At 37.6% G+C, this 12,947-nt stretch overlaps 1 protein-coding gene across 2 annotated transcripts in view; it reads left to right on the forward strand.

Moving 5' to 3' along the window:
• Window positions 1-12,947, forward strand: part of LOC115215002 — a 156,888-nt gene that overhangs the window by 91,808 nt on the left and 52,133 nt on the right. For both annotated transcript variants that reach the window (XM_036505636.1, XM_036505637.1), the window contains exon 12: window positions 7,260-7,335. In XM_036505636.1, the coding sequence (XP_036361529.1) occupies window positions 7,260-7,335 (76 nt within the window). The remainder of the gene's footprint in view (window positions 1-7,259; window positions 7,336-12,947) is intronic.

Genomic DNA, 12,947 nt, shown 5'->3' on the forward strand with positions numbered 1-12,947 from the left:
ATGCCTGCAGGTGGGTTGATCTTCTGCATGGATGTTGTGTCACTAGCTGTTGGCAAACATTACCAAATTTGGTAAGATTTTTCAAACAAAGATTCAGAAAATCTGAGATTGAATCCAGAAAGCAATCTGTTGTTGATCTGTTGTATTGATTATGCTTGAAAGACATTGTTTTCATGCAGTGATCAATTGTATTGTTTCTGTATCCTCTAATTATAGATGTGCACCATTTTTTCATTATATCTTTTATATGTGCTGTGAATGTTGTTGTGGTGTAATTTTTAGTATTTTGCCTTGTGTGAATCTGTTCATCATCGTTTAACGTCCACTTTCCATGCTAGCATGGGTTGGACAATTTGACTGAGGAATGGCAAACCAGATGGCTGCACCAGGCTCCAATCTGATCTGGCGGAGTTTCTACAGCTGGATGCCCTTCCTAACGCCAACCACTCCGAGAGAGTAGTGGGTGCTTTTACATGCCACCAGCACAAGGGAAAGTCAGGCGGTACTGGCAATGGCCATGCTCAAATGGTGTTTTTTATGTGCCACCTGCACAGGAGCCAGTCCAGCTGTGCACTGGCAACGACCTCGCTCGAATGTTTTTTTCATGTGCCAGTAAGGCAATGGTGCTTTTTACGTGCCACCGGTACGGAAGCCAGTTAGCTGCTCTGGCAACAATCATGCTCAGATGGTGCTCTTAGCGCTCCACTGGCACGGATGCCAGTTATCGAATTTGATTTCATTGTTTTTTGAATGTGCTGACTAAATAATTGAATGTGTAATTGATGCTACTGATAAGTCGTGCAGTGGATTTAGTGGGTATTACTCTTTGTTTTAAAGCTCAGTGCATTAAAGCTAAGAGCAGCTGAATTTGGTGAATAGTGGGCAGTAAGGGCAATGTCATCTGCATCTGAGATGTGGCAGAGCTTAAAATGAGTGTCTGAGCGGGGATACTCAATATTTGGGCTGTGAACCATTTAATACCAGGTCATGCAGAAAGGATAAATTTCTAAATTTTATTTCATTTTACTATCACAGTCTGCAGGGTGTTTCTGCATTCTATATGTTTTATATATGTCATACATATCTATATACATATATATGTAATAATTTATATATCATGTACTTTATTGTTTTGTCATGCACATAACTTGGTCTGTAGGAAAAGTTGTCTCTCATGAAATTGGTCTACAGTAAAAAAAGAGGTTGGGTCTCTATGGGTCAGTCTGGAATGATTCAAACTCTAAGTGTTGTATACTACATAGGCTTGGCGACCTAAGAGGTAGTTAACCAATGTTTTATACTTTCTTGGGGTACTGGGTATTTTGTGTTGAAGTGGGTAACACCAACAAGGAGAATTTTATGTTAATATATGACCATCTAAGTTAGTCATGGGCAAATTGCAGCTCAAAAGACTTTTCTGAGTGGCACAACCAATAAAAGATTTCTTGGAATGATTTTAGTAGTGCAGCCTGTCTGATGATGAGCGATGTCTTGTGGCCTGCTTCTTGAAAAATGTTGCCCTCACCTGTGCTAGATAATCCTTTCTTTTAAAAGCACAGGGTCTGAAATTTTAGGGGAAGGAGTTGGTTGATTGCCTTGATCCCTGTACTCAGCCGGTACTTATTTCATTAACCTTGAAAGGATGAAAGGCGAAGTTGACCTTGGAATTTGAACTCAGAATGTAAGGACAAAATACCGCTGCACATTTTGTCTATCGTGCTAATGACTGTGGCAGCACATTGCCTTAATACCTGTGCTAGAGAACACAGCCAAGTCTCCCTCAAGCTTCCCCATACAAACTTAAAAATGAATGAATATATGAGGTAATGTTGATGGTAGTTTTGTAATGATACTAGTCATGTTGCTGGTGTTGTTTAGCCCCGGGTCAGTCCTAATAGATTAAACTGACCTATGATGAAAGGCATTCCAGCCATAACCATCCCATCTGTTGCTCAAGTATTATCAGTGTCCTTTTATTTTCGAGATGGTTGAGTGTAACTCATGGTAGATTTGGCTGATATTTTCAGCAGATCAGCTGACCACTTCAAGAGGCTTCCTTATTAGCTTTATGGCACTGTTGTCATCGGTGGTGTCATGTCATGTGGTGGTGGTGGTGGTGGTGTTGGTGGTGCTTGGTTGGTCTTGGTGGTGCTACGTGGTACTTTGACCAAGTTTCAGGAAGACATTAGGTTCAGTTTTCATTAACCAAACAAGCAAACAAACACCTGATCACAATCATAAAATATATTTCATTGAACTTCCTTAGCTGGTTGCCTTCATACATGCCTGTGTGCGTGCATGTGTACTGCATTCGTGTGTGTGTGTGTGATCGTGTAGGTGTAGGTCAATAATTAAGTGCACTTTCCTGCTACCTGTCCACTCGTTGACCCTGACTTCTCTCAGAACAAGTTCATATTTCCATACAATCCATATACGTACATATATATATATATATATATGTGTGTGTGTGTACATATATATTGCCTGGGTCTGTTTCAATATGTTCCATCAATACATGATAAAGGTTGGATTTTGTTGTTGTTGTTGGTAATGATGATGGGTGGTTGAGGGTGGAGACTTGTCTTTTCTTTTTCTTCTCGTTTGTTTGTTTTTACTCTGCCGTCCCCACCCACCCAGAGAACCTGCTAGGCTGGCCTATCTACCCCCAGCTGTCGCCAGTGGGTGCAATTATTTCCAATTCTCTTTTGTACTTTGTGTTTTATTTTTGTGTCAGGAATGTGTGGACTTTATTAGTGGTCCAGGTTCATTGAGTGCAGAATAATTATATATATATATATATATATATACACACACACACACACATATGTGTATATATATATATATATATATATATATATATCACACACACACCACACATATGTGTATATATATATATATATATATATATATATATATATATATATATATATACACACACACACATATGTGTATATGTATATACACACAGTCACACACTTGTTAATGTTTATCACTATCTATCAGACACAGCCCTTTGTGTGTGTGTATATATATATATATAAGTATATATGTGGACATTCACATGTCCTCATATATACTCCAATCAAACTCCATACGAAGCAACTCACTACAGGTTTTAAATAAATAGCCACAAACAAATATAGAAACACGTGTGTCCACACACACACACACACTGGATGAGTGCCTATGTTTACCTTTATATGTATGTGCTTATGTGTTAACTGTCTCTGTTTTTACAGTACAATACACATATGCACGCGTACATATTTTCATGTGTGCATACATTTGCGTGTGTATGTGTGTGTGTGTATGGACCCCCCTAATCTTTTCTTTTCGAGGAAGAAGACCTGAAAAAACAATGGCATTTCCACCCCCCAAACTAAATAAAATAAAATGTTTTTGTGCTCTCCTTTCTACCACCAGTGTACAATGTAGTAATATGTACAGTTTGTATGCCCTGTTTTATTTAATTACCATCTCTAATTAGTAGACTTTATATTTAGCTAGCTCGTTACTTAGCTAACTAGAAACCGTTAGCAGTTGTAATATTAACAGTACATAGGACAGCAATGTATTTCAACAAAGTTTAACGTTGCATGAGTTTTCTCAAACGGTGTTAATTAAAACAAATCCATAAATTATCTGAATCTGTAGTTATAATTTGCAGAAGATCTTATAATTAATTAATTAGCAATAACTAATATTATGATGATTTGTAACTCTAGCACAAGGCCATACATTTTGGAGAGTGAACAGTCAATTAAGTCAGACCTTACTACTTTGCTGGCACTTATCTTAGCAATCCCACAAGAATGGAAGCTAAATGAGTCTGGCAGGATTTGAAATGAAAACATAGAATGCCACTAAATACCTCAAGATATTTAGAAGAATATTCTACAGATTCTGTTAATTCTTGTCCTTATAAGGTTTCTGATATAGGCACAAAGTTTGAAATTTGGGTGAGGAGCTTAGTCTTTTTTTTTTTTTTTAAATCCTTTTCGTACATGTTACAGTCAGTGGACTGCGGCCACACTGGAGCACCGCTTTGAGGAATTTTAGCTGAAATAATCGACTCCATTTCTTATTTCCTTTTATTTCCTTGTACTTGCTCTATTGGTCACTTTTGCCAAACCACTAAGTTACAGGGACATAAACACACCAACACACAAATACATACCTATATATATAAAACAGTCTTCTTTCAGTTTCCATCTACCAAATCCACCCACAAAGCTTTGGTTGACCCAAGGCTATAGTAGAAGACACTTGCTCAAGGTGACACATAGTGGGGGAACCATATGCTTAGGAAGAAAAACTTCTTACCACATAGCCATACCCACACCTCACCTTCATTCCCAGTGTATGACTGGGTATTTTATTTTATTAAACCTGAAGAGATAAAAAGTAATGTTGATTTTGGCATGATTTGAACCCAGAATATTGAGAGCTGGAAGAAAAAGCACATTTTTCTAGCACTCTAACGAGTTTACCAGCTAATTTCTTTTATTTTTGACGAGGGTAATGGATCAATTGAATATTGTAGGTATGTTATAAAAATTATCGGAGTTTACACAGAACTGACTGGAAAAATAGAAATGGAAAACAAAAGTACACAACATGGGATGTCCCAATAAGGGTATATGTTGTGCCTCTTGTGTACTTTTGTCGAAGAATCTTATGCCAAAGAACTCCACAGATTCAGAATGACCCTTACTCTCAAGGGGAAATGTTCTCTGATTTAATGATGTGGACTAAATGCAGTTCCATTCATTTAGGCCATTCTTACCTCTCACATGCACCTCCCAATAAATTTAATGAAGGGCAACATCTTCTTGTCCAAGTGGAACTTTAAAAGCTTGATGAGGACAAGGCCAAAGAAGATAATGTCTCTTCAGAACTCTCAATCTTGTTCATCATGTGGTCACTTTTGCTTGCTGTTCCTACCCAATAGTGGGTAGCATGGTTGCACTCACAGTAGATTTAGCTGATAACTCGATCTGTCCTACATGTGACAACAGTTGTTTCATAATGAAATAGTAATAATGGTAGTAGTTGCAGTAGCAGCAATAATGACGGACTCTCCTGTCAAAGACAACATATCATTGTTCAGTTTTCTTGCCAAATGACCTGCACAAATGATTAGTTTATGGTGGTCAAATGTATGTCCTGTACATTAGTTCGCTTACTCCATCAAATTGACGTTACCTTAGCAGGTGCATGGTGTACCATGTGTCAGGTGTTGAAGTGATTGCTGAGCAATGCGAGATGAAGTGTTTTGCTCAAGAACACCACACACCAGCTGGTCTGGGAATTGAAACCATGATTTCAGAATTGTGAATGCAACACCTTAACCACTAGGCCGTGTACCCTTGCTGTAACAATAATAATGATAATAATAATAATAATAATAACAATAATAATGATGATAATAATAATAATAATAACTAATAATATAAATACAAGGGTCCACAAATGGAAATGGAAAGTATACTCTTTTACTTGTTTCAGTCATGTGACTGTGGCCATGCTGGAGCACCGCCTTTAGTCAAGCAAATTGACCCCATGACTTATTCTTTGTAAGCCTAGTACTTATTCTATTGGTCTCTGTTGCTGAACCGCTAAGTCATGGGGATGTAAACATGGGCTTCTTTCAGTTTCCATCTACCAAATCCACTCACAAGGCTTTGGTTGGCTACACAGTGGGACTGAACCCAGAACCATGTGATTCATAAGCAAGCTACTTACCACACAGCCACTCCTATGCCTGTATAGTTAATACGATTCTCTGTTGTTTTGCTTATTCAACAATCTTTGAAAAATACAAAGTAAAGTAGCCTCTGATAAAATTTGAACTCAAAACATAAAAGGACATAACTAATTATCATGATTTGTTTTGTCTGTAACTCAAGGAATATGGTTTTTCTTATTAGCAGTACATTAGTGTTTGCCATTCCGTACCATCATGATTTGATTGGTTCTGTATGATAACATATTCTCACATGATATTGTCTGATATCCTTACTTCATGTACATGTAATTTCTAAACATATTGTCTATTTGCTTTGTTTCTCTTGAGCAACTCCTGCAATTTTCCATAGACGCAACTGATTTTTCATCACTCCATGCTGGGTTGCTGTTGCTATATTTCTCAAGTTATCTTTTGTTACTCTGTATTATATCACTCCCTTGGGCCTTTTTCATCACTTCTATCTACCTGGGGTTAGACAATCTTCTGGAGTTGACATCCTAGTGGTGACACAACAACTCGGTTTCCTATACATATACCACAGAATGCACCCAGCAGATTTTGTAAGGTGGTTGTGAAACGTAATATAGAGAGAATTATCTGGTTTTACTGGAGACAAAACAATCTCTCTAGTGCAGTGTGTCACAATAGAATGCACTCAATGCACACGGTAAAGTGTGTGGTGATGGGAAGAGAATTCAACCATAGAAATCATGCCAAAAAGGAAATGTACAACTGAAATGTAGTCCTTGACCCTTCTGCTATTCATTAGATGGCAGTAACTCCAAAAACTAATTGACTTCGTTTGTAACATCCTGTTCAGTTCATGCCAGCATGGAAAATCACATGGAAAATTATCATAGGCGCAGGAGTGGCTGTGTGGTAAGTAGCTTGTTTACCAACCACATGGTTCCGGGTTCAGTCCCACTGTGTGGCACCTTGAGCAAGCGTCTTCTACTTTAGCCTCGGGCCGACCAAAGCCATGTGAGTGAATTTGGTTGACGGAAACTGAAAGAAGCCTGTCGTATATATGTATATATATATGAGTGTGTGTGTGTGTGTGTGTGTGTGTGGTGTGTGTGTCTGTGTTTGTCCCCCTAACATTGCTTGACAACCGATGCTGGTGTGTTTATGTCCCCGTCACTTAGCGGTTCGGCAAAAGAGACCGGTAGAATAATTACTGGGCTTACAAAAGAATAAGTCCCGGGATCGAGTTGCTCGATTAAAGGTGGTGCTCCAGCATGGCCGCAGTCAAATGACTGAAACAAGTAAAAGAGTAAAAAGAGTATTATTGTAAAATTATTATCATTGTTGTTGTTCATTCCACCCTTTTTATTGTTACATTATAGAATGTAAGCGAAGCAAAAAAAAAAAAAGTAAAAAGAGAAAAAGACCTAAATATTAGAATAGTAACTTATTGAATGTTTAAGATAACTTCCCTGATCTATTTAGACTGACTTTCCAGAGTGTGTCTGTGAAAACTGATATTCTTTTTCATCTTTTAACTTTACAGGTGTCACTGTCCTGAGCCTTATTGACAAACTTCATGACAGAAAGGAATCTTTTAGCCTGAAGGTCCTTAACATAAGGTATTTGCTTTATTACTTTCTTACGTTATATAGACTTTATTTGCTTTTGTTCATTTTTTTTTAAACAATCCTCTGTTTAACTCTTGATATCTTGGTATCCAAATTTGATCTCGTTTCAATTATTCAGATCCAAAAGAATGGAAAGTCTGAAGCAATCCTTACAGTATTTGTCAGTGTGGGCGACACATCTGTGGAATTATTGTTGTGTTTAGGATCTGGGAAGCGGCATTGATGAATTGTCTGAAATCTTAGATTTCCTAAGTAGAAGTGATCTCAGTATTGGAGTGATGTCATAGTACAAGTGACATTTATTTTTAGAGTTGTGTATGGAATACTTATATGTTGAGTACAAGTGATACTAGCATTTGAAGGGTGTCTGGCTTGTCGATCTATTACAAGTAAAAAGTCACACTAATGATTAGTGGGTGGGGTGTTCTTGGTACATCACAGCCTTGTTTTTCATCAATCAAACTAATGAGGTATTTGCATCTTCAATGTTCTGTTATTCTAAGGACAAATGTCACCAACACAGTAACACACTTCTGTGCAATTGCATTGTTCTGAATACAAAGCCTTCAACATGCCATAGACTCTAATATAAGGATTACAGGCAAGTTCACCAGCATCAGTTCACGACGAGGAAGATTCTCTGTGAGGAAAGCTTACCAAGAAAATATATCTATATCTCACCACTAATAGTTAAAAACTATTTTATTGAAAAAAAACTGAATTGATGACGGTGAACATACTAGACATGTATATAAAGGTTAACTGTTAACTTTTAGCCCTTGGACAACTGTTTGACCATAGCTAGGATGAAAGGTGTTCTCTCTGTGACTAGTTTAACTTTGGGCGAAGCTTATCTGTGATTACTGTATCTGATATGTTCTCTTTTTAACCGTTTTCATACCAACCCACCTGAGAGACTGTTCCAGGTTCTGTGATTAAAAAAACTTATTTTATAGTAATCTAAATTAAAAACCTTATGTTAAAATTTTGTGTTAATGTATGCTAGAAACACCAACTTAACCCTTTAACATTCAAACTAGCCATATTTGGTTGAAATATTCTACCTGCTTTATGTTGAAACCAGCCAGATCAAGCCTCTCACACTTATCCTACAATGTCATTTGGAATGTAAGCGATTACATCATCAAACTCCCAAAGCTATGAAATAATACATGATTACTTCAAACCAATGTGAATGAGAAACTATTACATTTGACTGAGTAATCTGAATGCTAAAGGCTTAAAAGTTGCAAAGTTATTTTACGAAATTCTTCTCCTTTAAAATTAATTGAAACAAAGGCAGTGAATTTCAACAGGAATGTGGTAATGAAAGGGTTAAGGTGGTAGGGCAGGTCAAATGACTACATAAAGGCTCTCTCATTGGCTCCTGTCAGGTGTTGTGTTGTAATACACCCATAAAAGAACAAGCAAACAAACAACAGATTTTTTTTCCTTTTCAGCCCTTCAAATAGTCAGGTTTAAAAATGGAGTTCATTGCACATGGCTTAGTGGTTAGGGTATTCGGCAGTTTGTGAGTTCAATTCCTGGCAGTGTGTTGTGTTCTTTAGTAAGACACTTTATTTGATGTTGCTCCAGTCCACTCAACTGGCAAGGAAAAGTCATACCTGTAATTCAAAAGGACATTCTTGTCATTATTGTCTCACACTAATTCTCCTTAAGAACTACGTCAAGTGTACTTGTATGAGTGGAGCACACATACAAGTACAGCCAATGAGAGAGCCTTTATGTAGTCACTTGACCTACCCTACCACCTTAACCCTTTCATTACCACATTCCTGTTGAAATTCACTGCCTTTGTTTCAATTAATTTTAAAGGAGAAGAATTTCGTAAAATAACTTTGCAACTTTTAAGCCTTTAGCATTCAGATTACTCAGTCAAATGTAATAGTTTCTCATTCACATTGGCTTGAAGTAATCATGTATTATTTCATAGCTTTGGGATTTTGATGATGTAGTTGCTTACATTCCAAATGACATTGTAGGATAAGTGTGAGAGGCTTGATCTGGCTGGTTTCAACATAAAGCAGGTAGAATATTTCAACCAAATATGGCCAGTTTGAATGTTAAAGGGTTAAGTTGGTGTTTCTAGCATACATTAACACAAAATTTTAATATAAGGTTTTTAATTTAGATACTATAAAATAAGTTTTTTTAATCACAGAACCTGGGACAGTCTCTCAGGTGGGTTGGTATGAAAACGGTTAAAAAGAGAACATATCAGATACAGTAATCACAGATAAGCTTCGCCCAAAGTTAAACTAGTTACAGAGAGAACACCTTTCATCCTAGCTATGGTCAAACAGTTGTCCAAGGGCTAAACGTTAACAGTTAACCTTTATATACATGTCTAGTATGTTCACTTCCACTTGCTTAATTTCAGGATCAGGCTGTTCCATTGATCAGATCATTTGGAACCTTCATTGTCATAACCGACAGCATGCCAATGGCTGTAACATTTCAGAACTCTACTTGCCAGAATAATTGGTGTAGATGGGGCTGGCACTTGATCTTCCAGTAAAACTAAGGGAAAATGTTGCCTTTTTTTTGTTCTGGTTTTTCAAATTCATCTTCATCGTTATTTTGATGTCCACTTTTCCATGCTTGCATGGGTTAGAGGGAATTGTATAAAGATGGATTTTCTTGTCACTTACACTCAACCTATTTCCAACGAAGGAAGGTAATACTTTCCTATGACCAGATATGTTTTCACAGAAGATTGAGCTTGAAGGACACCGCTTGCATGTTGGTGATATTTGTTTTCAACTGTCACACGATAGCAAAGCATAGAGACACTAACACACATACACATGATGGGTTTCTTTTAGTTTTCCTCTACCAAATGCTTTCACAAAGCCTTGATTGACCCATGGTTATAACAAGAAATTTGCCCAAATTGTTATACATGAGGCTAAACCCAGAACTATGTGGTTGGAAAGCAAACTTCATACCACACAGCCATGCTATAGCATTGATTGCCGGTACTATCTGTTGATTGTAATTCTTGACAGAAATGTCACTACTTTTTGACCACAATAATTACAGTTACCAAAAAAAAAAAAAAAAAAACGAAATACATCACCCTTATACTATTGTCTTTTAACCCTTTAGCATTCAGATTACTCTGTCAAATCTAATGCTTTTTCATTCACATTGTTTTCAATTAATCCTGCATAATCTTGTAGTTCTGAGAATTTGTTGATGTGATGGTTTATTTTGAGGATGACATTGTAGGATATGAGTGAGAGGCCAGATCTGGATGGTTTGAACATAAAAGAAGTAGAAAATTTGGGCCGGACATGGCCAGTTTAAATGCTAAAGGGTTAAAGTCATAAACAGTGTCACTTATTGATGTGATATTCCTGCATTCCAAATGGCACTCCTACTTTCCAAGTGTAGCAAAATTTTAATTTATATTCCTTACTTGTTTCCCATTGATTCTTGCTCCTACTTCAGAAGTAATAACTTCTTGTGGGGATGAGTTGATTCCCCTACCATCAAGGAGGTTGAATCATCTACAAAGGTTACTCAGACCAGTATTGTATTACTAGAGATTAGTCATTGACTGTTGAAATGGTAATATCCTGATGAATATCTGTCAGAAGTTTGGATCTGATGACTGAAGTGAACAGTTAACCCTTTAGCATTCAATCCAGCTCTGTCTAGCCCTAATATTCTACCTGTTTTATATTAAAACTGACCAGATCAAACTCTCACACCTACCCTACAATGTCATTCTAAAGACATACAAATGTACCGTTGAAATCTTGAAGCTACAAGATAATGTGTGATTAATTCAAAAGTAATGTGAATAAAAAAGCAATACGTTTAATGAAGAAATCATCATCATTTAGCGTCCACTTTCCATGGGTTGGGCGGTTCAACTGGGGTCTGGGAAGCCAGAAGGCTGCATCAGGCCCAGTCTGATCTGGCAGTGTTTCTACGGCTCGATGCCCTTCCTAACGCCAACCACTCCGTGAGTGTAGTGGGTGCTTTTTACGTGCCCCCTGCACAGGTGCCAGACGGGGCTGGCAAAACGGCCACGATTGGATGGTGCTTTTTACGTGCCACTGGCACGGGTGCCAGGCGAGGCTGGCAACGGCCACGAACGGATGGTGCTTTTTACGTGCCACCGGCACGGAGGCCAGTTGGGGCGGCGCTGGCAACGGCCACGATCGGACGGTTCGCTTACTTGTCACCGGCACTGGTATCACAGCTGCAATTTCCATTGATGTTGATCGACTTCGATTTTGGTTCTGCTTTCTGATATCTGATTTGATTTTGATTTTATGGTAAAGGGTGAAGTCAAACTTGTGTGAGTTTGCAGTGACAGTGTTGTTGATTGTCATACAACCCACAACAGCAGCTTCTAATGAGCCCTTGACTTCATGGGACTGACAATTGATTCCTCGTACTTCCAATGCACCAAACCCAGCACTACAGAGGGTTCAAATCAGAAGAGCTAAGGTGTCGGGTATTACATGATAACCTTGTTCTCTTCAGTATCCCTAGGCATTGGCTACTCTCCTTTCATCAAATAGAACTTGAACCTTATGTCTTAGTGTGCCACAGGAGATAGATGACACAGCCACTTGTAGTTGCTCAGATATGTCAGAGACCAGCAGGACAAGCTAGGTTGTCTTGACAAATTCTGACCACTGAGGATGTTTATTTTTCTTGGCTTCAGATATCATGTCCTTCCTTATCCTTTCTTTCTTAATTGTGAAATCAAAAGGACCAACCACATTAAAAAAAACAAAAAAACTATATATATATATATATATATATATATATATATATATATATATATATATATATATATATATATATATATATATACACACACACACACATTCAACACAGACATATCACACACATACACACACCACTATTTTTATAAAGTCCACTACTTCCCCCACTTCATTGATTTTCATTACCTCCTACTTTCCCTCATCCTCTCACCCTCTGCCTCCTTACCGTTTCCCCAGGTGTTTTAATTGTCTGCTTTTCTTTCTTATTGTTTTTCATCTTTTGTGCTTTAACTTTCTAAATACACTGCTTTACAAGTAAATTACCTTTTGTTGTTCTTTGTTATTTTCTTTATTTTATTTTCTTATTTGTTTTTTTTTTGTTTGTTTTCCAATGCCAAATGGATTTTTAATTTATTTGCCGCTTTTTATACCTGTCTCACATGTTCATCTGCAGGACCTTCACTGAATTTTTTGTTCTTTTTTACTTTAGATGTATTTCTTTTTCTCACTCCTACTTGCTGTTTGTTCTCTCCCTGACACCTCTCTCTCTCTCTCTCTCTCCCTCCCCCGTTTTCATTTTCTTTTTAGTTTTTTTTCCCCCATAATTATTAAGGGAAGCTTAACGAAGAATGTTCTGGTGAAAATAGTAGTAATCAGTATAAAGTTTATGTATGTGTTGGAGTCAAGAAGATATTGACTGACTGGCTGGTTGGCTCACTGTAATGTGCACATGCGCACAGATCCAACTGCAGACTGATGCACGCATACACACAAGTGTGCATGGACACACACTTACATTAAGGTGTACACTCATACGCTAAGGTGCACAGACAG

This window comes from Octopus sinensis, linkage group LG8 (assembly GCF_006345805.1).
Source record: "Octopus sinensis linkage group LG8, ASM634580v1, whole genome shotgun sequence".
NCBI classification, from domain to species: Eukaryota; Metazoa; Mollusca; class Cephalopoda; order Octopoda; family Octopodidae; genus Octopus; species Octopus sinensis.